This window comes from Sciurus carolinensis, chromosome 8 (assembly GCF_902686445.1).
Source record: "Sciurus carolinensis chromosome 8, mSciCar1.2, whole genome shotgun sequence".
In the NCBI taxonomy this organism is placed as follows: Eukaryota; Metazoa; Chordata; class Mammalia; order Rodentia; family Sciuridae; genus Sciurus; species Sciurus carolinensis.
Genome location: NC_062220.1, coordinates 108,684,480 through 108,711,407, shown reverse-complemented (window position 1 = coordinate 108,711,407; position 26,928 = coordinate 108,684,480). Strand labels below are relative to the sequence as shown.

Below are 26,928 nucleotides of genomic sequence, written 5' to 3'. Positions count from 1 at the left end.
GTGTATTAGAAATTGGATGCTCATGATTTCTTCTGAACAATCATAATGATTTTTTTTTTTATTTTTGAGCTTCTTTTGAATTTAGAAACAAATAAAAGTGCACGTATGTTCTTACAGGTTGGGAGGTGAGCCCTGGGGCTCTGGGCTGTTTTTAAAGAAAATGACCTGACATAGCTTTAGGAATGGTGTCTCTGTTCCTCATGTGGCAGCTGGAGGGAGGCCATCAGTTCCAGCACTTTAATTGGGACTCAAGCAAAGAGAAGATGTTGAAAGACAGTGACCTCAGCCAAAAGGGAGCTTTGTAAAAGTGTCAGACGCTTAGTATTGGGCTGTGTCACTTTCATGTAGTAAATTAGTCACATCCACCTTAGTTCACATAGCTAAGGGTCTGAGGCAGGAAAAGGCAAGGGCTTTTTTTTTCTTTTCTCCCCCTGTATTCTGCCCCATGATTCTGCCCACCTCTGTGAGCTATATCACCCCATTACAATAGATATGTTTATACCCATGCAGGGAATTTTAGGTCTCAGTGCAGGAAACTCACACAGTGGCAGGTATTGGGCCTCCAGGTTCCTTCTGTAGAGGACCTGCCTGTTCCCAGACACACAGGAAGGGAGGCTGGGATGGTTCCTCATTCCTAGTCTGTCCTATGAAGGGGCTTATAGAGCACATATGTGGTCCTTGGCAGTTTCCAGAGGGTCTGTGGACTTTGTCTTGCTCCCATGGTGAGCTCCTGGCCTCAGAGGCTGAAGGAAGTACAGTTAAAGAGGCAGCTCTTGTGTCCTGGGCTGGGGAGTCAGCCAGAAGAAGGCCATCCTTAAATAACAGGGTTGGCAGCTGGATGTGGTTTGGCTTGCTTATGTTTTCATTTGAAGAATAACCTTTTAAACAGTGTAAATTCCTGGGATATCAAGTCCTAAGTGGCACCACAGAGCAGAGAGATGAATTTCACTGAGCAATCCTTTTTATGAGCTCATGGGATGCCTGTGATCATCTGGATTTTAAGTCCTCCTTCTAATGACCACCTCTCCCAGACTCCCCACGATGTGTTTCTTCACTGAGGTTTTTTGTTTGTGTGTTTGGTCTAAATCCAGGAGAAGCCCCCTTTTCCACCCCCTCAAAAAAAAATCACTGTGATTTATAGAATGATATTATCAACCTTTAATTTCTAAGTTTTTAAAGGAAGAATCTTTCTTTTCAGGAAATAACTAGGTTAAGACATTGGCTACAATGATAAAATGCTTGCTGTACTAACAGAAGGCAGGCTTGTTCTCACTAACTGTTGGCCAGATTGCAGAAGGTGCTGTGGTTGTTCTGGTAGTGATGATGTACCCATCACATGGGGGGTGGGGTCTCATTTTGTGGGGTTTTGACAAATTAAAAAATACTAAAATGTTTATTTATTCATTGATCATTATACATATTCATTTACTAACTTTGGTGAGGAAGGAGACATCTCAGCCAGCGGAGGAAATGTACAGCACGTCTAAAATGACCAGTTTAAGAAGCTGGTAGTTCCAGTTTACTAGAACCTGGAGTATTAGGGCCTGGGAGAATGGATCTGGACACTTGGTGGTTCTATTCCAGGGCAAGACAAGTCACTGGAAAACTTTCATGGCAATATTAGTTTTCTTCAACATATGGGTAAACATTTTACATACATTTCACAAAATTTATGTGAAATTTTAAGACATTGGGCTGTGTCCAGGTTTCCCAGTGGTACTCACTGACTCTTCTGCTGAGTTGAGAATCATGTAGAGAACCTAATTTGCTATAACTTGAATACAGAAGACTGTGTTTTGAAATAAGGTGAACTTCAAGAGAAATTCAGTATATTAGACAAAGGGAAATGAAAGGAAGGGGGGAAATAGGAAAAGGAAAGACAACAGATGAAATCCAACATAATTTTCCTATTGTCACATATTTTCCTCTGTACACAATTACCTAAGTGAACCAATCCCACTACCATGCCCACCCACAAGAATGGGGTCCTAATTAAAATAAGATCTATCCAATGTTTGTATAATCTTATCAAAATGGATTCTACTGTCATATACAACTAAGAAGAACCAATAAACTAAAATTTAAAAAAAGAAAGGTCAAATGATAAGGCCATAGTTAAGAAAGAGCATGAGTTACTGTGTTCAACTTAAGGATACCTTTGGGGCTGATCCTCACCAGAATGCACTCCTTGAGATCAGTAGTCCACATCTGTCTAGGTGACTCCTCTCATGGCATCACTTCTGGGTAGAATAACTCTCAGGTTTTCCTGGATTCCCAGCCTCTGCACATCTCCAGGTCAAGGGACTCCAACCAGGATTGTCTTTTACAGAGATTTAAAATTTGCCACTAAGAAAACAGGCCCTCTTAGGTTGGTAATCTCCACCTTTCTCTAAATTTACATCAAGCCTTTACAGACTTCTGGTCACTGCCTAGCTCTGAGATGCCAGCCATCAGGAATTTTGTTGTCATTCTAGCATTAGTAAATCAGGACCCAGGCCTCTTTAAAATTGAACTCTTACTGGAGATCCCAGCCTCAAACCTGGAATCCTACCTCTGGCTAACAGACTGTTTGCCTCTGGGCTTCTTCCTGTCCCTGTGTTGCTATTAACCTTTCTTGTTTTGGACCCACATGTTCACTGGTGAAGGGCTTCATTAATATGGGCTGCCTACAGAGGACCCTGCTTGTATCTTGCTGTGCCTTTTTGATGCCATGGAAAGCTGTCAGACTGGACTTTCTCCCAAGACTTGCTCTGACTCTGTTACACCAGAGTGTGCCTCACCCAGAGCTTAGGGTCACGTGATAGCCTTGGTCTCACAAAAGAATCTGGACCATATTGAACCAGTTTAAGATTTTGTAGCACATGCAAATTTAGGTTAAGAGTGTATAAGAAGGTAGTTACCTGGAAGTAATATGTACACTTCACACTGAATGAGTCATTGTTCACTCAACACATCAATACTAATGTGCATAGCTTGAGTACTTGGAGTCTGCTGGTTCTCAAAGTGGGGACCCTAAATCTGCAGCATTAGCATCTCTTGGGAATTTGTTAGCCTGACCCTAGACTCTTTAATCAGAAATGCTAGGATGGATCCAGCAATCTGTGTTTCAGCAGCCATGAAATTTCAGATTGCATGTTATATGTCAAGGTCCCCTACTTGAGTGCATGCCAGTGGTTTTCCTAGGTATCAGGCACATGGTCCTGAGAATGAGCCCAGGGTCTCACTGGCCTGATGGCATGAGGAGGGGAACTATGAGAAGGATAAGTACACACAGCCCAAGAAGGGTCCTGATCAACTTTGTCATCATAGATGAAAAGAATCTGCCTGTCCATTTCCATTGAACATATCTTGAGGTCTAGCAAGGCAGCAGCCTCATGATTTAGAGAGAAGTCCCCTGATTAGAAGAGGACTGTTCATGAATCACCCACAGTCTGATTGACTGAAGGTGCAGCCTCTTTGACTTCTGTGTCCCAATTGTATGCTCCCCAAACAGCCTGAGGGTTGCCCTCTAGTCTCTGCCCCTTAGCTCTGGGAGGGGACATTGGCACAGGCTCTTTGTTCTACATCTAGCTATCTGCTAGGACTTCAAAAAAGAGCCACTTATGAAAGAAGACCAATTTGTTTCTCATTGAAGTCGCTGACTCATGCAAAAACAATTGTTGATGTCTGAATACATTTAGAAAGTAATTTTTAAAAGAAAGAAGTATAAAAATTCTACTCATTTTTAAAATGTAAAAAAGAGACCAAAACAAATGCTAAAAAGCAAATTTCATCTCTACATTATGAGCACTTAAAAGACATTTGGAGAACAGAGAGGTAAAGGAGTTGGAAAGAAAAAGAATATTGAGGAGGAATGGGAGAGAAAATCTAAAAGATCTCTCATAAACCTCTTTACTCCTGTTTACTTGGTTTTGGAGTAATTGATCCTGTTTATTACTATCGTTTATTCTTCTTTTGGACCTGGAATGTATATATAGATGATGATGATGATAATGATGATTTTATATATATATATATATATATACATATATATATATATATATATATATATATATAGAGAGAGAGAGAGAGAGAGAGAGAGAGAGAGAGAGAGAGAAAGAGATAGAGAGAGACAGAGACACTGAGATTTTGAGATTTTGGGGGATCCCTGAAGTGCCTAACAGTGATGTTGCTATAGGATTTTTACTAGGGTCAGGAGGTCCCTCCTCAGCTTCCTAATATACCTGACTTTCCCTTTAATATTCAGAGAGTATCTAATAGTCTCAGTTTCATTCCTTGGGAGATGGGGCAAACTATTTTGCAATGGTCCAAGGATGTTTCTTGAAAAGGATCTAATATCTCCGTGTGGATGTTACTAAGTCAAGTACAGACAAGTGACCCTTGACCTGAGCCAGGCGAATGTCTTAAACTATGTAGAATCCAAACAGAGAAGAGAGCAACAAATTAACTCATTAACTTAGCAGACACTAGTATAGTACTCTGCCTTCCAGATGTTAATTCACATAAAGAGTCTACCAACACTGGGAAGTAGGCCCTATCGTAATACCCATACAATGAGGAAACTGAGGCATCAAGAAGTATAGTTTCACAGGTCAGCAGCTGTGCATGGGGATTCCACTCCAGGCAGCTACCCCTGGGTGCCTCCACTAACCCACAGTGCTGCCACAGCAAAGATGCACAGGCGCTCATCAGAGCGTGCAGAACTGCAGAGCAGAGGTAGGGGCTGCTCCTTCAGAGATTGATAGGGTGGAAGGAGGGGAGGCCAGACCCAGCAGCTGGTGAGAACAGGAGCCACCTGGCAGTGTCTGGAAAGTTTCCTGTGGCCTAGTGGCACAGTGACCTACTAAGACCTTGTGGAGAGATACACATGACACCTAATTAGGGAAGTCATTAGGCCTTTGTAGGCCTGGGGATGCAGGTTGGAACCCAATGGAGCTATAAAGAAAACCCACAGGGAGTATAGCAGCTCAGTACCTCTCTGTCCATTGTTGGGCATTGCCACTGTGCCAAGGGTCGCCTCCTTCTTTTTGGGTAGATTTCTCCAGCAGTTCAAAGGAGCCTTAAAAAAACTGAATTGTTGTGTGGAGTTTGGTATTTTAAAATTTCAGCCAATAACCACATAATAGGTGTGCTGCAAAGTGGCAAAAGCCATTCTTGCCTTACCTCACACAGGGTCCCAAAGAGTGTGTAGTGGAAAAATGGTGAGTATTTTAATATTTTAAGTCAGAGTCCTCTTTTAAAGAGAGCCAAACCCTGTAGGATGTTTAGTAAGTTGAGCTTGTGTCTTTGAACCTGGATTCTCATATGACTTTCATGTACCTACGTTATCTCAGTGTAGCAGAGCCAATCCTCATGAGAAAGCTGCCTACCTGAGGCTCATAGCTGGAGATGGGCTGGGAGAGGGCAAAATAGCTACCAGAGCTTGCTGAACCTCCTCACTCTCACTTATCTTTGAAGCCGTCTGTTCTGGGTGCTGCTTCAGCCACCAGGAAGGGATGGGGTCCCATTTGCTTCTCTGGATTGAATCAGTAATGGCTCTGTGTTCTTCAAGTACTTACTACCATGTGTGATAGCGTATGTCTGGTTTTGCATCATGTTCTAATAGCGTGTTTGGGATTTTTGCTTTTGTTTGCCACCCCTTAAAAGTAATAGTAAATTTAAGTGAGAGGTTGTTGATAAACTACGTCTACCCTTAACTATTGAAAATGTAACTACTGCAATTTTCCCGGTTGGGAGCATTTGCCTTCCCAATAAGGAGTACTCCTAAGGAGAAGTGCATCCTTCCTCAGGTACATGGAAGGATGGAGGACAGTGTTGCTGTGGAGTGTAGATGAGCGAATCCTATCCTAGAGTTCCATGTGACACAGAAGGTAGCAATTTGAACACCCAATTATTTATTCAGACCTAACTAATGTACTACTCTGCTAGCACATTAAATTGCAAGTATTGGCTTCTGCAAAGGCAAGATGGGTGTATTCTTTGTAGTGGAGTAAATCCATGGAGCCCCGTGGCAATTGCCATTCACAGCAAACTCTCTAATTAGATGTTTCAAATGTGCTGCCAATTATTGGACTAAAAGGTTAGAAGGAAACATTAGTAGTGTTTGTGTATTTTTTTGTTTTTCTTGACAATTTATGTGTTTACTTGGTGCAAATTAACTCTGGGTGGGGATAGCAGAGACAAAGCCAGAATCACATCCATGGACAAGAGTATAAATCAAATCCCAGCGCCCCCACCCCCACCCTGTATAGAAACCCCAGGATGACAGTCTGCATCACTCAGACTAAAAAAAAGTGTGAGGGCACTGTGCAGCCCTGGACCTGTCAGGTAGCAATGAATGAGAGTCCATATGATGGTGGTGTTTTAGCACTTTTAAGGAGTCTATTTTCCATGCCAAGGCTTTTCAGTGGAATAGCATGTCTTTGAGTGCATGGTGATGTGTCTCCCTGGTTTGTTTCATTAAGCTCCTTGTTGAGATAAAGAAGAGTTTTGACCAGGAACTGAAAGAATCAGAGTTTACTGCAGGTATTAGACTGCATATCCACCTATGGTACATGTGAGGATTTGTACTGCCCCAGTCCCCCCAAATGCCCATCAGTAATAGAGCACTGGCTTCATGGGGATTCCTGGGTCTCACTGGTTGGTAGACACTATCACTCCGTCACTTCCTGTATAACAGATGAGGTAAATATTGTTATGTAGATGACTTTGAAATATTGCTTTGGATCATTAAGAACATTATTGGTAGTCTTATAGCAATTGGATGAGAAATAGGATACTTTGGGCTTTTGTTGTTGTTGTTGTGTTTGTTTTTTTGGGCATTGAGTTTACCATCTGGTATCAGGCCCCACAGGGCTTGGATGCCCAGGGTCAGGGAGGAATGAATGAAGGACAAGGGTAAGTATGTATGACTTTGTTTTATTTGAGTTCAAAAACGAGGTTTTATTTATTTTAAAGCTTTCCAAATGACTTTGTAACACACTGTACCCAATACGTTATCTGTAATATTTATTGATTTAAACTTGTACTTTCATGCCATTTGCCTGCATTTTTTTTTAACCAAAAATTAAGTATCCATTGTATGAAGTGTCTTTTGGGAAGAGTGACTTCCTTTTTCTTTCTCGGTTAAGTTTTTCAATTTCATTGGGTTAAAATTGACAAATATAAACTGTATGTTAAAGTATAAAACATGATGCTGATATACATGTATATTTGTGAAATGATCACCATAAAGTAGTTAATATATTCTTCACCTCATGTACTTAGTTTGTGTGTGTGTGTGTGTGTGTTTGTGTGTGTATGCATGCACACACATGGTAAGAACAATGAAGTTCTACCCTCTTAGCAAATATCAAACATACAACACAGTTCCTATATTAACTATATTAACTATAGTCACCACGCTGTGCAATAGGTCTCCAGATCTTACTCGTACTGTAGGAGCTTTGTGCTTTTGACAGGTGTCTCCTCACTTCCTCCTCCCCCAGCCCTTGGTAACCATTCTTCTAATCTCTGCTTCTATGGGTTCAACTTTTTTAGCTTCCACATGTAAGTAAGACGTTCAGTATTTTTTTCTGTGTTTGGCTTATTTCACTTGGCATGTCTTTCTGGTTCATCCATGTTTTCATATATGCAGGATTTTTTAAATCTTTTAAAGCTGAATAATACTCCACTCCATGATGACTGTACAAGTTTACATTCCTACTACCAATGTATAAGAGTTTCTTCTTCTCCACAACTTAATCAACATGTGTCTTTTTTTTATAATAACCATTCAATCACATATGATATTGTGGTAGAGTTGTACTTTTCTGATAGTAATGTCAAACATGTATTTACATGCCCATTAGTCATATGACTTATATTGAGAAATGTTTATTCAGGTTCTTTGCCCTTCTTTTAGTTGGGTTATTTGCTATTGAGTTTCTTGAATTTCTTGTCTATTTTGGATATTAACACCACATTAATATATGGTTGGAAAAGATTTTCTCCCATTCTGTAGTTTTCCTTTTCACTCTGTTGTTGATTCCATTTGCTGCACAAAAACTTTTAATTTGCCTGTGTTAGCTTTGGTTGGCTATGTTGTATCCAAAAAGATCACTTCCCAGACCAACATTACCAAGTTCTTCTGTGTTTTCTTTTTGTAGTTTTATGGATTTAGGTCTTAGTTGAAATCTTTAATCGTTTTGAGTTATTTTTGTGTGTGGTGTGACATAAGTGTCCAATTTCATTTTTCCACATGAGGACATAGTTTTCCCAACACCATGTATTGAAGAGATTGTCACTCTTTGTATGCTTGTCAAAGGTCACCTAACTGTAAGTGCATGGATTTATTTCTGGGCCATATTTTTTCTATTGGTCTGTATGTCTGATTTTTATGCAAGTACCTCACTTGCATACTGAATTACTACTTTTGTAAGATATTTTGAAATCAGCATATGTGAGTCCTCCAGCTTTGTTTTCTCAAGATTACTTTAATTATTTAAGGTATTTTGTTGTTCCACATGAATTTAAAGATATTTTTTCTATTTCTGTTCAGAATACCATTGGGGTTTTGATAGAGATTACATTGATTCTGCAGATTTCTTTGTGTAATGTGGACACTAACAGTTTTAGTTCTTCCAATCCATGAAAACAGAGTATCTTTCCATTTATCTGTGCCTCCTTTGAATTTCTTTCATTCAATAATTCATTGTACAAATCTGTCAAATGTTTGGTTATATTTATTCCTGACTATTTTATTATTTTTGGGATTGCTTTCTTATTTTCCTTTTTGGATAGCTTATTGTTAGTGTACAGAAATGCGATTAGTTTTATCTGGGTTTAGTGGTGCATGCCTGGAATCCCAGCAACCTGGGAAGCTAAGGCAGAAGGATTACAAGTTGGAGGCCAGCCTCAGAAACCTAGTGAGACCCTGTCTCAAAACAAACAAACAAACAAGATGCTGGGGATGTGGTTTAATGGTAGAATGCCTCTGGGTTCAATCCCTGGTACCCCTGCACCCCCCTCCCCCCGGCACACACAAATAGCCACTGATTTGTTATGTGATATTTGTATCAAGCAACTTTCCTGGAATAGTTTATTAGTTTTAACAGTGTTTTGTTGTTATTGACTCGTCGGGGTTTTCTACATGTAAGATCACATCATCTACAAATAGAAAATTTTACTTCTTTCCTTCTGATTTGAATGAGTTCTTACTTGTCTTTCTTTTGTGGTGCCTGTGGCTAGGACTTCCAGTACTATGTTGAACAGAAGTGATAAGGGGGCATCCTTGCCTTATATGTATCTTAGTGGAAAAACTTTCATTTTTCCTCTTTGAATGTGATATTAGCTATGGGCTTTTCACACAAAATTTTGATTGTGTTGAAGTTAGTTCCTTCTATACCTATTTTGTTGAGAGTTTTAAAATCACAAATCGATGTTGAATTTTGTCAGGTGTTTTTTCTGTATCAAGATGATTATGCCTTTTTATAAGGCTTGTTCCGTTAATGTGATATATCACTTTGATTGATTGGCATAAGTTGAACCATCCCTGCATCCTTGGGATAGATCCCTCTTGGACATGGTATGTAATCTTTTTAATGTGGTGTTGAATTTTGTTTGTTAGTATTTTATTGAGGATTTTGCATCCATGTTCCTTTTGGAAATTTGCCTGTAGTTTTTTTTTTTTTTTTTTTTTTTGGTTGTTGTTTTTTTTTTTTGTCTCTGTTATTAAGGTGAGCTGGCCACATGAAATGAGTTTGCAAATATTTTTTCTTCAATTTTTGAAAGAGTTTAAGAAGCATTGGTATTATTCTTTGAATATTTGGGAGAATCTTCTGCTGAATCCATTTAATCTAGGACTTTTCTTTTTGGCAAGGTTTGGTTACTAATTCAATTTCTTTGTTATTTGTTCATGGTTTCAAATTCTTGATTTAGTTTTAGTAGATTGCACATGTCTAGGAGTTCAGCATTTTTTCTGGTTTCACAGTTCATTGGTGTATTATTATTCATAAACTTTTCCAACTTAAAGCCTAGTTTTTAATGATACATTATACTTACAAATCACTGATTTAGTGTCTTGTACCTATAAGTAGTATGATTTGTGTTATTGGGCTTTAGATGATTCAACTCAACATACTTATGGATTTAATTTAACTAGAAATACAACTATTTTTCTCAGCTATTATGATTTTGATCAGCTATTATGATCCTGTTCTTTCAGTAATGTTGTTCATTAGCATTGAGAATGGTAACATGTTGCTATACAGTCATGCATAAGAAATTAATGAGCCTGTGTTGTCTTTATAAGCACATCTAATTTCCTCATTCACCTACTTGTTCTTTGTTTTGCTCTTACTCAGCTAGGCAGAGGGAGAGTGCAGACATTCCTAATAATCATGATTTGTTTTCCCTTTTTCAGCCATGCAATGATGGACCTATTGGTCGAACTTTGCCTTCAGAATCACCTGAATCCTTCCCACCATGCCCTTGAGATCCGGTCTTCAGAAACCCAACAGCCTTTGAGTTTTAAGCCAAATACTTTGGTTGGAACCTTGAATGTGCACACTGTGTTTCTGAAAGAAAAAGTTTCCGAAGAGAAGGTTAAGCCTGGCCCACCTAAGGTGCCTGAGGTCAGTAGGTGCCTACTTATGATGAGAGGATGTACAAGGACACATGCTTGTGTGTGAGTGTGCGGGAGATGCTGAGGAGGGGCCTGCCTTGCTCTTCTAAGTACCACATGCAGACAGCTGTGGTTAAGGTTTCTGCTGCCATCCCAGGCAAAGAGGAACCAAATACACTGGGTTTATTATAGGATACAAAATCCCAGAATTTAGTAATGTTCATTGTTGTAAAACTTCTCCTACATGTATTATATGTAGAAAAGAAATTAATATAGAGCATAGCTATCCATTACAACTATCTCTGAAGCTGGAAATGGCACCAAATTCTGCAGTGCCCAATATAATAGTCACTGGGCACATGTACATTTTGAGCATTTGCAGTGTGGTTAGTGTGATTGAGAAACTGTTTTTTAATGTTATTGCATTTTAATTAATCATCTGTTGGCTATTAGTTGGACTGTGCATTTCTGGAACTCTTCCATCTCTAGGAAGTAGTTTGGATCTGTAAAAGATGTGCCATCTCAGCAGGTCATGGCAGCCCACACTTGTGATTCCAGTGACTTGGAAGGCTGAGGTAGGAGGATCATGAGTTTGAGACTGGCCTCCTCAACTTGCGAGACACCATTTCAAAAAAAAGTAGGGTGGGGCTTGGGATGAAGCTCACTGGTACAGTGCCACTGGTTTCAATTACTAGTATGGAAAGAAATCAAGAAGATATTACCACCTCCTAGGGGTGAGGGGAAGAAGACTTTTTGAAAAAATTGTCAGAAATATTTACTCATTGCATTTGGAGAATATCTTATATACATAGCTTTATACAGGCTTTTGATTGTTGATGAAAATTAATTCTAATTTCTTAGAATTGTATTTTCTAACAAGGCTTTGAGATGAATCTTTCAGCTCTAGTTAAAAAGTATTGCTAATTAATTCTTTCAGATTCTTAACCTGAATTTTTTTGCTTTTAAAATTTGTCCAACAGTTTGTCTCCTGTGAATTTCTAGATTTCAGTGATTAATGAATCCTGATAGTTAAAAGGAGAATAGGAGAAAGGAAAAGGGCAGGACAGAAGATAGTAATGGGTATTGAAATAGAGAAATCTATGTTTTATGCACATATGAATGTCAAAATAAACCTATTATGTATAGCTCTAATATACTACAAGATAAATAAAAATGAATTCTAATTTTTGTCATTCTATTTTATGTCCAAAGGAACTTTTCCTTTATTAAAATAAAGATTAATGTTCATCCCAAAAGAATCTTCTTTATACCCTGTGACTTCCCTTGATTTCTTGGTTTCTAGGAACAGTTAGGCCCAGGGTGTGAGCATGAGTCTTCTTGGAGAAACCTGATGAGGATTTCATCTTTCCTCCTTTTCTTCTTTCATCCTACATTGTGTCATTATCATGGCCACTAAACCCTGCCACTCAGAGCAGAAAGGAGCCTGAAGCTGTTCTCAGTAACTCTGTGCAACTCATGTTTACTCTGTTCAGCTTCTTAGTGAGCTTGCACTGTGCCGTGATCAGGAAGGCTGAATTAAAGTAAACTGAGTGAAACTTTGAATACTACAGTGTTTTTGGTAGGTGACTTTAAATGTAGTCATTTAAAGTCAGCCTTGATCAAATTTAGTTTTCTTCTTGATTTTATATCTGATATTTGAAAGAGTTAAATTATATTTCAGGCTTAAAATATGTGTGTACTTGTGTGTGTGTGTGTGTGTGTATGCACACACACACACATATATATACATACACATTATATAAATGCACATATCTATTTACATACTCTGTGCCTATTATATATGTATACATATACTGCCTTATTACTGATATAAATACATATGTACATAAATATTCATATATTTATGTGAATATTTTGTCTTCTTAAAATTTTTGTTTTTTTAGTGGGAGTTTTCCTTTAAATGAAATTATTCATTCTACTTCCAAGCTATTTTCCTTTAGAAAGATTCATATATATATAAAAGATTCATATGTATGTATGTATATATATATATATTATGTATGTATGTATGTAAATATATATAAATGTTTTGTGTTCAAATATGGTCAGAATTTTTGAAAGTCAATATATTGTATTTCAAATTTAGAGGTCTCACTGATGTCCATTTCCCTATATTGTCTAGAAGCTTGTTAATTAGTAAGAGAAACTCTATAAGATAAATCCATTATTCTGGACATTTATTTTTTCACTGTTCATTTTTCCATTTCCCTTGTGACTCACTGAATTTGTGGAAAAAGGATTAGAGCTGCACAAAATCCTGCCACACTTAATTCTAAATTTAAAACAGAAGTTGAAGCTATTGTGGGAAGATGTTGCTCACAGAATTCTTTGTCTCTGGTTTATTCTTCCAGAAATCTGTGCGTTTGGTAGTGAATTACCTTCGGACACAAAAAGCTGTTGTGCGGGTGAGCCCTGATGTGCCACTCCAGAATATTCTGCCAGTCATTTGTGCAAAGTGTGAGGTCAGCCCAGATCACGTGATTCTGCTCAGGGACAATGTTGCCGGAGAGGAACTGGAGCTGTCCAAGTCCCTGAATGAGTTGGGGATAAAGGAACTCTACGCTTGGGACAACAGGAGAGGTGAGGTCCTGCTGCGCTGTTTACACCCTGCCTGGTAATGACAGTGTGATGCATACCAATGTAGCCTGCTCCCTCTCCTTGGCACTCTCTATAGCACCAGATGGAGATGGGTATGTGAATTGACAGGCAACTCAAATTTTGTGCAGAGTTGATGTGGGCAAAAAAGAAATTTGGCCTGCAAAAGAAATTTGGATGTTTTCATTTCCCTCCATTATGATTATGCCTCTTTCCTCCTGTTATGACTTTCACCTCTGTCTCTTTGTGAACTTCAATGTCAGTAAAAGCATAAATAGGTGAGGAGAGATTAGTCCTTCTGCTCTAACCATGCAAAAACCATAAATAATAATCTTGATTTTTACTTTCAGTTTTCATTGCTGCTCCCATGTTTCAAAGACTGCTTATATCCAAGATCAGTGTACAAATGCATTTAGATATCCTTTAAAACTGACCAAATTACAGTTCATGGGATCCATCTGTGAAGACAGCTTTAGTACCCTCTTATATTCCTTACCATCATTGCCAGATATCTTACTATGATATCATTTTGGTACCTTAGCATGAGGTTACAATTAGAACCATTGGTCAGTGGCAGCCCTGAGGTTACTGTGGGTACTGACCGACATCAATATATTATGTAAGCAGATTTTTCTGATTGATAGGAAGGGCTGACTACATAAAAAACTGTCAGACAAAAAGATAACTTACATTTCTGACCTTACAATTTTTAAAATGAACTTCATTAAAGTTTCTGTTTTAAGGAACCTCATTTGCTAACTGATGACCATTTTATTTATTCCAAAAATATTAAATAGGGTGGACTTTTAAAATAGATGTATAGTAAAAGTTTTCATTTTTTTTCCTATAGTTTTTTTTTTTTTTTCTTGTTTCAGTAAAAATGTGTTTTCAGCTGGATACAGTGGTTCATGCCGGTAATTCCAGTGATTTGGGAAGCTGAGGCAAGAGGACCCTAAGTTTAAGACCAGCCTTAGCAACTTAGTGAGACCCTTAGTGACTCAGTGGGACCTTGTCTCAAAAAATAAAACAAAAAAGGTTAGAGATGTAGCTCAGTGGTAAAGCAACCCTAGGTTCAATCTGCAGTATCTCTACCCCACAAAAAAGGCAAAATCAAACACAAAACCCCCCTGTACTTCTTATTATCAAATTTATTGTGAAATCAATGGTCGTAAGTGGGCTCCCTGTCCAGTCTGTACCTCCTCTCAAATCAGCTTGCCTCTTCCTGGAGATTCTGAGTCCTTGGTCTTATTTGACATTTAAGAGAGGGTTTTGGTCACATGGAGTATAAGATACATGGACTATTTATTTCCTCAAAAAAAGTGCTGTGACATTTGAGAATAATGCTTTTGTGTTTTGTCCAGCTTTTTTTTTTTTTTTTTTTTTTTTTTTTTTTTGGTGTTATTGGGATTGAAACCAGAGCCTTGCTCATGCTAGACTGTCCAGTATCTTTTTAAAACAGACAGTAATACTTTCGGCATCAGCCACACAGACTGGGTTACTGTGTGTATATCTGTCTGGTTATATCAGCCTTTTAAAATTTTGTTTATGTGACTCTTTGAAAACAGAGCTTTCATTTGGTAAGACAAGTGAGGAAAAAAAAAAGAAAAGAAAAAGTAAATGGAAAAAGCTACATTTAGGAAGCTAAAAGCAAAATGGGTTCACAAATGAGTGTTTTCATTATATTCCCATACTTGGATATATCTTGAAAGGTGGATGTAGAATATGGTCACTGGTGAAGTCATACAAAACCTGCCTTTCTGTTAAGCAGAGGACCCTGCAGGCCCATGAATGTCCGCACATGAGAAGAAAGGCCTTCAGAGGTGTCAGCAGGCTGAGCACAGCTCTTTTGATTCACAAGCAGGGCCAGGCATCAGGACACATGGTGCAGCCAACTTGGATTATGAAGCACATATGTCCTTTGTGGGAACTAGCTGCTCTCAAGCCCCCAAATCCTCATCGCTACTTATTTGAACATTCCCCCCACCCATGGGGAAGACCTACTTCAACTCCATGGCCAGGAGCATCCCTTTAACCTGACCTATGCTGGCTGTGTGCTTGATTACCTTCCTTGCCACACATCTTCACATCTTCCTATTAACCATCTGCTATCTAAAAAGAAAAGAGAGTCCTCCAGAGGGTGTCCCTGAGGATCCCTTTCTATTTTGTAGCTCAACTGGCAGGACTGCCAGGGTGCTGGTGGAGCAGCCTCTCCTTTGTCCCTCTTAGTTTACACTCAGGAGTACATTCAGGTGGCCCCTTGCTCCTCCCCATCCCTGCAGATGCTGGAGATCCTGGAGGGCAGCTGGCAGGAAGAGAGGCTCTGCTGGCAAAAGCCTGCCCTCCTCTGGAATCCCAGGCAATGGTAGCTTGAAAAAGTCTGAGGCTTTGCTGCCACCTATGTTCACAAGCAGGACAAGCAGCCGGCACAGCTGCAGGCCCTGGGAATACAGACCTGGTGATATAGGCACCAGCCGCGCACCAGGCCCTCTCACAGCTACAGACACACATAAGCCCATCCCAGGCTTTAGGAGAGGCCAGGACTTGGCTGGGGGTGGCTCAGGTCTACACAGTCTATCTTACTTTCTCTTGCCTGCCTTTTCTAGTTCTTCTGACCAAAACTCAGTCTGAACCTTCCCTGAGTTTCAGAGGTACAGTGAGCCTGCAAGGCTGCACTTTGCATGGCTCTGGGCTAGGAGGATGCATGGAGGTAATGTTTTTGTGTGAGACCTGAAGGAAATGATGTGGCTTGTGACACCTCTGGGGCTGGGGGTCTTGCCTGACTGACACAAAGTTATGGTTTGATTTCTTTGTTCCCTGGTTGGTTCAGAGAAGAATGTCCCGTGTGTGAGAAGTCTGCTGTGAAGCTCTGGTAAGCAATGAGGGAAGGTGTTGTAGCAGTTTCTATTGCCCACAATTTCAGGGTAAAGCAGAAATACTGGGTGCTAAAAGATCACTGGTTCCTTTTTACTTCTGCTTGCCTGTATTATCTATGTGCTTACCTGTGCTCCAGAACCATCCTGCATGTAGCAGAATTTGCAGTATTGACTTAACTTTTGCTATTATAGACAAATATTATAGACAAATATGTCTAATATGATTAGTCCAGATTTAGCATTTATTCTGACACCTATTTCTTAGAAATCTTTCTTTTTTCTTTATCTCCCTTTCTACACACACACACGTACATATATAATATATACACACACATATGTATACTTATACACATAAACATATGTATATACATATATAGGTATTTTCTTGAACAAATATATATATGCATACATATATATAGATGTATAGATAGTTAGATATAGATATACCAAAAGATTTGTTAGAATCCCAATCTCTGCATTCTACAGAATTTTTTTTTTTTTTTTTCATGTTTGTTAGCATACATAACAGTAGATTTTATTTTCAGGAAAAAAAAACTTAGTGAAAGAAAAACTCAGCATTGGTTTGGAGAAACTATGCGTAGATGAAGCATTGGCTAGGTGACTCTTGAAATTCTGATCTGTAATTGATGTACTCCATCAATTGTACAGAAGGAGGTTAAAAAGATAAGCATTCTTTGTTAAGAAACACCATGAAAAAGCAGTTTTTGTGAGCAGGACACTCACATATATGAAGGCTTGAATAGTTCTGAATGATTTTACTTGGGAGTTTGGAAGATTAAGGATCAGAATAAGGTGAACTGAAGGACTTTTCCTTTATTATCCTGTGTCCAGGTAGCCTAGTGATATGGCTGAAAATTACAGTGCCCATGGAGTATTTGGAAATACTGACTGGGTCTTTCTTTTCCATGCACTTACTCAGTGGCCTTGTTTTCTGGCCACTGAACTACCCTGATTTTGTTTTCTCTTCTTGACAAATGAATGATTTGGACTAGTTGGTCTTTCAGGGTTCCTTCAACTTTCTGTACTCCTGTTACCCCTTAATTCATCTTTACCATTTTCTAAATCATTTTAATGCTTCCAAACAGGAAGTACTTTCTTATAGATCAAATGTGACCCCTGAAAAAATATTTTTATCAATATTTAATTTCTTATAAATTAGAATAAATTCAAAGAAAATAAATTTCATGCTCAAATGATCACCCTTGGAAACCATGGATTCTGGGTCTTAAATGTGTATGTTCTCCAGGCTAGACTGTGTAGCTGTTATTTGTGCTGTTTTGACAGCATAGCTTCTTGCAGGAATTCTGCCTGATGCAAGTCTTGAGTTCTCTTACTTTGCCTTAAAACTGACCCTTCTTCTGTGTCTCTTGAATCTCAAGGGCCTCTTCGGAGCCTGGGCTCTAAAAATAGACTATGTGCTCTAGACCCCAGTTCAGTACCATGAGTTTTGAGCCCCTGCCACATCCAGGCACCCACAGGCTCTAACGGCTTGATGTGTGCCTCCCAGTCTCAGTTCTGGTGCCAGGGCCATACCTAAGCTTTCCTCACTCAAGCTACCACAGTCCTGTGACCAGCCACTGTTCCCTGTTCAGGCATAGAAACAAGAAGTTCAACTTCATTGCAGTTTTCTGGTCTAGTCTATTATTTTTTGGTAGGTGTAATATGGCCTGTATGCCAATAACATGTTCTCATTTAATTTGGGGGTACTACATTATCATCCATTTTAATATATCCATGTCACATACCATTCAATTGTAGAAACCATATAGGCTAGAAATATACATATTAATTCATGCTGTAGTTTGGATATGATATTACTCTATGGTATACTTTATTCTTAATAGCTACTTTATCTGCTACGATAGCCTTAATAAAGGTTTTTTTGTGTGACCTTTAAGTGTGTGTGCGCACATGCATCTGTGTGGTCGCATCTTGTGATGTGGGTCCTTTGGTTTGGATGTTGCATGATGTGGTGCTCACTAATCTCCTTGGTTGGAGCCTTGCATGTAATCAAGATCCCTGACCTTGGTGGACTAAACAGGAGCCTTTGTTCTCTACAGATTGGTTTAAGGAACATGTGTGCTTGGTTTCTGCTTTGCTAGGTAGACAGCCTGAATGGACATGCATATTTTATTAATGCACCTACTTTTATGTCTCTTCTCTAATTCAAATATGAAATTATACATTAGCAGATAAAGAAGTTAATGAATGTTTACCATGTTTGGGTTGATATACTGATGGTAGAGTATGTAATATCCCAGTCCATGATTTTTCCACCAATGGATTAGAGGTCTGGCTGTCTAGCAGTTGGCAATGATGTGGGAAAATTCATTTTTCTATCCTTCAGGAGCACCTCAGTTTTCCCTCATTTTGTCAGGTCTGTATGCCTTGGAAGAGAAGAATGAATGAATAAATGGCAAAGCCCTAGGATGGGCTTTGTGAGTAAATAATTGAGTGATAATAATCAGTAGTCAAGACAGAGCTGTGAGTGACCAGCATGGTCTCTCACAATGAGCACGGTCATCCCCAGCCCCCCGACAACCTGCAGATGAATAAACTGAGGCTTGGAGAGACTGAGCAGTTTGCCCAAGTGTGCCTCACATGTATGTCTCTGTACCTCTACACCTGCTTTTCAGGTGTCCCTAGACCTCACTTTGGTGTTTGTTAAACAGTGTTGGAAACTCTCCCAGGGTTTCTGTCTGGAGGTCTGGAATGGGCCTGAGGATTTTATCTCTCCACAGGTTTCCAGCGATGCTGATGCCTTTTGTCCTGCCTCATGGGAACTACCCTTGATTGCTGGTCAGCTGCCTGCAAAGTCTAGGCTTTATTGTCCTCTTCTGTAACAAAAGAGATCCCATTCCAGCTCTAAAATCCTGAAACACCATGAAATTAAGGGCTTAGAGCTTAATCAATCAATCAATAAATAAAATAAGTAAAAGAAGATGAAAACAATCGGTCCACTTGAGAATGTAGTATAAAAGGAAAATGTTTTCTGACTACAGTAGAGGAAAGAAAACCTAGAAATGAGGGTCCAGGAGATCTGATGTGATTGTTTTAAACACCTCCTGGGTAAACTATCACTGTTATTCCATGTTCTAGAAATGAACAGAAAGACTCTGGATTTATTTTTGGTTAGCATTTTTACCTCACTCATGGTTCTGAAAGCAGATATTTTACACTAAAGTCACAGTCTTGGAGCTGTGCTGTCTGGGAAGCCATGGGCCACATGTGGCTCTTGGACACTTTAAGGTGGTCAGTTCAAGCAGAGATGTACTATCAGTCTGAGGCAAACACTGGATTTTGAAGACTAAGCATCCAAACAAATGTAAAATATCAATAGCTCTGATATTGATTATGTGATAAAATAATATTTTAGGTATATTGAATCAAATGAAAGTATAATTTTAAAAATTTCATCTTTTTTTAATGTAGTTACTAGAAAACATAAAATTACACTTATAGTTCATATTAACTTTCTATTGATAGCACTGCCCTAGAACTTTTGTTAATTTATTTGTGTTTTTAGTCTCCAGAAGGGTACAACCACACAAGAGACAATATCACCACAAAAAGACTATGTAAGAACTTTAAATGATTTCCTAAATTGGTCTTGCAGCTTTGATGTGGCTCCAAGAAATAGTTGTTTATTTGCCCCTCTTAGAAGAACTAACAGTTTAAGAATAAAGGATTGACTTACATTTTTTTAAAGTAAAGTATTTAATCTCTTGTTCCAAATGCTGAAAAATAACTTAGTACTTCCTTTTTTTTCCCCAGAAACATTTAGAAAATCATCACTTGGCAATGATGAAACAGATAAAGAGAAGAAAAAATTTCTGGGATTTTTCAAAGTTAATAAAAGAAGCAGTAGCAAGGTAATGGATTACGTATGTACATGACTTTGCATCATGTAAAACAGTGTCTCAAGATACTTGTGTCGCCAGAGTTCTTTCCAGAGATGGGGACCTCAACTCAGGACAAGTGGGGCCCTCTGGTGTATGTGACAGAAAAGAATTTCTGAACATGCCAGTCTGAGGCACAGACAAATTTACTTAGGAAAGCAGATAAACATTAAAAAGGCAATACGGGCTGTCTTCACAGTAAAAAGCAAGGAGTACATATTCATGGGAGAATGTGGACAATCTCCAGAGTAAGAAGCAACACACCCTTGTCCTAGGTTGTTAATATTTACAGAGGGTCAGTGGCTAGGGGCTGAACTAGAAGTGCAGTCAGGGTGGAGCTACACAATTTTGTGTCAGTGTTTCCTATGTTTGTGTGTTGCCCTCTCAGCATGCTACTTTTTGAACCTAGGACGTGGACTAAGGATGTGAGCTGCTTGCTTGTTTTATTTACATCTTGATGGGTTTTCTAAAGGTTCATGGGCACTTCTTGAGACTCATTATGCCTTTCTTTTTCTGTATTCCCAAATTTCTGCCTCACTCATACTGAACCTATATTGGAATTTTTAAAACTAATTGAATCTAGGAATATTAATTCCTTCAAGTAAAAGGAATGCACAGAATGAGTGGCTTTGTGCTTCCACACTTGATCCCTAAAGCAGATAGGTATCTAGGAGGAAGGTGTTTCACTCGCCAGTGGAACCAGAAGCCTGTGGGCCTGAGGCCAGGCTGTGAGCCCTCCTTCTGCCAGGTACCTATGCTCAATACATACCCTTAGGATGCGAGAATGAATGAATGCACATTTCAGGTCAGCTGAAACCCAATGATAAATGTCCCTACAAATAAACTACAGCATTTAAACTTGGCACATGAAGCCTCTCGGAGCGAGTTAAGGCCACTTTGAAACACGAATATTGATAGATCCCTTACCAGATGAGACTGTTTGCTTTTGATGTGATTTTTTTAGGTTGTATTTGGTCTTTGTTATATAATTTTGGGAATATACCACATGAGAAGTTAATTTTTTGGATCTTGTTATTCTTTATCAAATAAGACTGTAAAGTCACATTTCAGATAAAATATCACAGCCTCAAATCACAGTTCAAAGAGTAAAATTGAAGATTTTTTTCTAATCAGTTATAACAGCCTCAAAACCATCCAATTTACTATTCAGAAAAGAACATACTTATTATCCCTATTGTATTCATTTCAGGCATATTTTAGTAATATCTAATATATTTTTCTTATAATAAATGAGATTTTAAAAAATTAAAAAGACAAAGCCATTGCAATGAATGATAGGCCTTGGTACCATCAGCTTAGCTGGGAAGTGTCCTCCATCTGTGTACTGGGAAGAGGTAAGGAACAGGACTCACATTTGTTCAGGTGCCTTCGCCCATTGCAGAGATCTGTGCACCTGTGCATCTATGGCTGAGGCTGCACATCTCATGACCAGCAGAAACCTGCAAGGTTGGCACTATGATTCACCCCAGGCTTGCTGATGAGGATACTGGAGTTCAGAGAAGTAGTATAGATTTGCTTAGTTTCCCAGAGTTAAGTGCAGGTCTCTCTGACCTTGGAAGCCAGCCAGCCCCTCCCCCCTGGTGGTTGTGGTTGGGCAGTGGCAGGGAAGTGAGGGAAGCAGGTTGAAGGGGAAGGTGTGGTGAAACTAGGCTGAACTGACTGACACCTCCTGCCTCTAGAGTTTCTCACAAATCTCAGTTTATTTGTTCTTCACCTCTCCTGATGTTTTGATAGTAGTTTTGTTATTCTCTTACGTTTACCATCCATAATATGTGCTTCATCCTCTTTTTCTGTGTCCTTTGTAAATTTGTATTAAATGTGTATCTTTCTATGTAAGATCTCTGAGCCTTGAGCATTTCTCTCCCTTCCCTCTCTTTTTCCCTCCCTGCTCCTCTTCTCTCTCCCTCCCTCCTCCTCTCTTTCTTCTGCTCCCTTCTCTTCTCTCTCCCCTCCTGACCTCCTTTCCTTTTCTGTCAGAATTACTTGAAATTACAGAATCAGAATTTTATGTTTACATTTTCCATCGCTCCATGAACTTTGTTGGTATTCCTAAAATTGTTGAGATAGGTTTGCCCTGTTCTGTGTTCGGTGTCCTCTTTGGCCTTCACAATCCACTTCACAGTAAATCCCTCCCCATCATTCCTCACACTGAGCTCTCAAGCACTTACTCTGCATTTTGTTCTGAGAGATGAACTGGGAGCAAAGCAAGTCAAAGATGTAGGAATACTTTGTTTTAGCAAAATAAGAGTTCAAAGAGCTGGAGATTGGAGATCCACTAACATGACTTCTGGGAGTTCATAGGAGGTTCCTGGTAGACCCCAGGAAGTCTGGTCTGCTCATTATAAGGGGCTTTTCTTTATGTCATACCTGTCTTTTCTCTGTCTTAGGCTTAGTAGAATCATTTTTCATTTCCTGTATACTTCATCTTTCATTTATAACTTTCCTTTAATTTTATTTTACCTAGGCGTCCCTTTTTCAGACTTGTCATTATTGGATTATTTGTTGTGTGTGGTTTTTGTGTGTAAACTTCTTAACTCCTTGTTTTTCTCCATTTTTATCGTTTGGGATTTGGTGCTTAAATGCAGCTGCAACTGTCTAGGAACCTGATGAAAAAGGTATTATCAATTGTATTATATGGGTGAAGAAATTAAGGTTAAGTAATTCCTTTATTTATAATTTAAATCTAGTTATAATAGTCATAATTGCCAGAATTCTTAAATGTTGGAATTTCAAATAACCTCTTTCCAAATAACCTCTATTTACATTGTACAGCCCTTAACAAATGTAGGTTTCAATTTCTTCAGTAGTAAAAAGAGTTTGGGGTAAACAGCTTTAAGAATTATTTCTAAGGGCTAGGAGTGTTGCTTAGTGGTAGAGTATTTGCCCAGCCTGTGTGAGACCCTGGGTTCTACCTCTGGCACCACAAAAGAAAAAAGAAAAAAAAAAAAAAAAAAAGCAGATTTCTAAAATCTGCATGTGACTCAGTAAAGAACAAACTCTTAGAGAATTATCAGAACATTTAAAACTAAAGTGACCTTTACTGTCACTTTTAAGGTAACAAAAAAATATGTATCATGGGTATTGATTGTGTGTGTGTGTGTGTGTAAAATCTCAATAAAGAATATACTGGAAGGGACATAATTTGGGGACAAATGAGGGCAAAAAGTCTTTCTTTATTTTGAAACTTTTGTGTTTTAATATGTTTAAAGCATGATAGTTTTGTCACTTTTTGACATTATTTATTCTCCTAAACCAATGGTTCTCAAAAGTACTTTAGAGGCTGCTTAAGACCTAGCACAAAAAATTGGATTCTTGGATTATATCCTCAAAGATTCTCATTTTGGAGGCCAGGTTGGGGCCTGGAGATTGAAATTTTCCATAATATCCCAGACAATTATATGGCCAGTGGTGAATTATCGTCTTCCTTTTGTAGATAACATGATATATTTCATGAATTATTTGTGTCTTCCCTGTTAGCTATGCAGACACTAAAACTTTGAAATCCTGGGCTGGGGTCATGGCTCAGAGGTAGAGTGTCTGCCTGGCACATAAAAGGCACTGGGTTTGATCATTACACCACATAAAAATAAATAAATAAAATAAAGGTATTGTGTCTGTCTACAACTTAAAAAAAAAAAAGCTTTGGAATTCTCAAAATGTAGTTAATTTTTAATTGCTTTGGTCAGATAATTCCATCAGTTCAAACCCACTACTGTTGGAAAATTGCATATTTTCAAAGCTAGAGATGCTCTGGGAAAAAAGAAAGAAAACACATTTTGATGAGTTTGGGTTTAAAAATTGAGATTCTTTTCAGATCAGGGAGCCCTTTGGTTAGGAGTTGTTTTAAAACAGACTTCAAGTTTATAAGCTGAAGGAAGGGGCATGGATTACAACCACACATGCAGACTCTGCAGCCTGGAATTGGGGCCTCCTAGCCTTTTTGACCTCAGTGATTGCTATGGAGGACTTTGCTTTTTGTTGAATTTACTTCCACCTGGAGTTGATGATAGGATGCTTACCTGTGTTCCAGGCTGAGCAGCTTGGGCAGTTGGGCCCTGACAGCGATGAGGACACCTCAAAGTTGGCTTCGGGAAGGGGCATGAACGTGAGTACTAACAGCCCGCAGCTGCCTCTGCTAACCCAGTGGGACTTCTTTCTCCTTGCTTTGCACTGCCTTCCAGACAATGCAGTTTACAGACTAGTTTCATTTGTCTGACATCTGTGGTCTGATAAATTAGCAAAGCAGGACATGGCTTCTTTCTTAGTTGCCCATGCTATATTTGGAAAATGGTGGAGTATTTTAGTTTCTCTTCTCTTTTCCTTATCAGCATGATCAAGAGAATCCTTCATTAGTTTAATTGAATTTGTACTTTGTGAAATTATTTTCATGCATTGTCAGAAGTAGCCTGATGTAGAAAACCACACAGTCCTGTTTTCTTCAAAGAATATTTTGAAAGTGGCTATGCCCTTATATTTCAAATTTGGCATGTAAAAAACTTCCTCATAATTTTAAATACTTGAAAGATTGTTATTCATGGTATTTTATATATATCGGCATTTTAAACATATCTAATAAAAGTCAGGTATTTACCCATTAAAAGTTACCTGGACAAAATTTTCCATATCAGAATGAAATTTTGCATTATCTTTTTTGTTCACATTTCCACACCAGCCACTATGGCAAATTTTATTCCATTCTATATATATTCTATACTCAAAAGTCTTCGATAGGGAATTGAAATAAAACATGATATAAAAAATCTTATCTAAATTAGATCTTGTCATTCCATGTGATCATAAATCTATAAAATATTTTTCTGGATTGACTTCTTATAACATTTGCAAAGTAAATCAAAACATAAATATGTTCTGATTGTTAATATTTAATTGTTAAACATGAAGTGTAACTTTTTCTTGAAAAAATATTTCTTAATAAAATGACAATTATTTTATTTATTACATTTATTGGTGAACAGGATATCACAATAAAACTGGAAAGGTTCAATATCAATTCTGTTCCTCCTTTCAGTTTTATTGGTGTAAGTTCCAGGAAAATTTTATGTAAGTAGTATATAAAGATGAAAAAGTTTTGCTATAGGTAGTACATTTCAGTTCTTTGAAGTCTTTCCATGTAACACACCAAAATCACCATGATCTATGATAAAAGTTATTTTTAATGTTCTCCTCGCTATGAGTAGTTGGTCTTCAAAATTTGTCAGTAGCCAATATTTGAAATTATTGACTTCTGGGAGGTATACAAAAAAAATTCCATATCAAGACTTATCTGATGATCATTGTACTCACTGTTCTTTTGCTCATAGGTACTCTCTAAGCCCTATATATCATCAGTTAGGTTTCAGGAAATTGTAATTTTTGTTAGCTTTTACTATTTTTCACAAATACAATTGTTTTAAGGATTTTTTTTTTTTGTTATTTTAAACTGGAAATCAGTTTTTGTCAAGAGCTTAGATTTGTATTTGACAACATCTTGGGCTAATCAGATTAAACTCATTCAGTTTATGGAAAATGTCTGTCACATAAACTAATTGGGAAATTAAGCCCATTTTATTGGGTCAAAAAAAAAAAAAAAAGTCAAATTTACTTTGGTTCCCAAAAGTCTAATTATGTTTTTAAATTTAGGTAAATAAAAAGTACCTATGATAGTGATCTTACTTTGATCTAAGAGTAACTCTGTTGATATAATTTCCTTGCACATCTCTTTAAAACATGAATTCAGTGCTCTGGATTTAATGCCATTTCCTGCCTTTTACTGGCCTCATTTTAGTGCACTGTGAAAATCAGATCTCAACTTTTATTGCAATCAGAACTTGTTGGTGAGTAAGCATGTTTCCAGTCTTAAGAAGGATTTAATGTGTATACTGGAAATGAAGGCCTCTCCAGGGCCCAGGCATTGAGCAGTTGCACATAGACATGTTCATGACCTTTCCCATAGGAACCCAAATAAGCCTGAATGAAAGCTTGTAGAGATTGTTAAGCAAAATCTCTTCCTTTCTTTTCTTTTCTTTTTTCTCTTCCTTCTCCTTTTTCTCCTCCTCCTCCTCCTTTTTTTCTTTAACCTACTGGGGATTGAACCTAGGGACCTTGACCACTGAGCTACATCCCCAGCCCTTTTTATTTTAAAATTTCAGACAGAGTCTTGAGTAGTTGAGGCTGGTTTCAAACTTTGGATTTTCCTGCCTCAGCTTTCCCACTCACTAGAATTGCCGGTGTGTACCACCAAGCCTGGCTTTTTCAGGTGTAATCTTAAGCAATTCTTTTCCTGAACTAATCACACCAGCAGTGCTGTTTTCTTTGCTATAAAACAGAATTAAATTATTTAAGGTTGACTTGATATGCTCTTTCACTCATTCATCATTCTCAATTTCATCTACAAACTGTTGGAAAATGTTTTAAATATTTCATATACTCTACAAACTACTTGTATTTGAGTAGGGAATCTATTTAATTTCATTGAAGGATTTGGCATCCTGTACCTTTTGGCTATTATAATGTAACCAAGTATTGTAACTTTTTCTACAGAAATGAATGTCATAAATTTTATGGTGAGCAGTGCTAATTTGTGTGAGTTTTTTTGTTTGTTTTTTTTTGTTTTTTGTCACTCAAAACAGAAGAGTACATTCATGACATACATAGATGGATGCATGGATAGAAAGATAGGACCTAAGCAAAAACTTTATAGTAAATATCCAAAACTTGAAGAAAAGTATAAAATTATGCAAATACATAGAACGATAGAACTGCACAAAATGGAAACACATGCTGCAATTTTAGCTAAGATGATTCAACATCATTATATCACGTAGGTTTTGTTTTAGAGCTAAGTAAGTTGATTATAACATTTACTGGAACAATAAACAAGCAAAATTAGCCAGGA

The 26,928-nt window shown here is 38.1% G+C and overlaps 1 protein-coding gene across 5 annotated transcripts in view; it reads left to right on the top strand.

The window, feature by feature from the left end:
- Cobl (cordon-bleu WH2 repeat protein) overlaps positions 1 to 26,928 on the top strand; it is a 271,478-nt gene that overhangs the window by 82,753 nt on the left and 161,797 nt on the right. For 2 of the 5 annotated variants that reach the window (XM_047560611.1, XM_047560608.1), the window contains exons 3-6: positions 10,403 to 10,613; positions 12,976 to 13,204; positions 19,888 to 19,985; positions 24,064 to 24,138. In XM_047560611.1, coding sequence (XP_047416567.1) covers positions 10,403 to 10,613; positions 12,976 to 13,204; positions 19,888 to 19,985; positions 24,064 to 24,138 — 613 coding nt within the window. Of the gene's footprint in view, positions 1 to 10,402; positions 10,614 to 12,975; positions 13,205 to 15,822; positions 15,868 to 19,887; positions 19,986 to 24,063; positions 24,139 to 26,928 lie in introns of all 5 variants that reach the window. The other 3 variants (XM_047560612.1, XM_047560609.1, XM_047560610.1) reach the window with 2 other exon arrangements.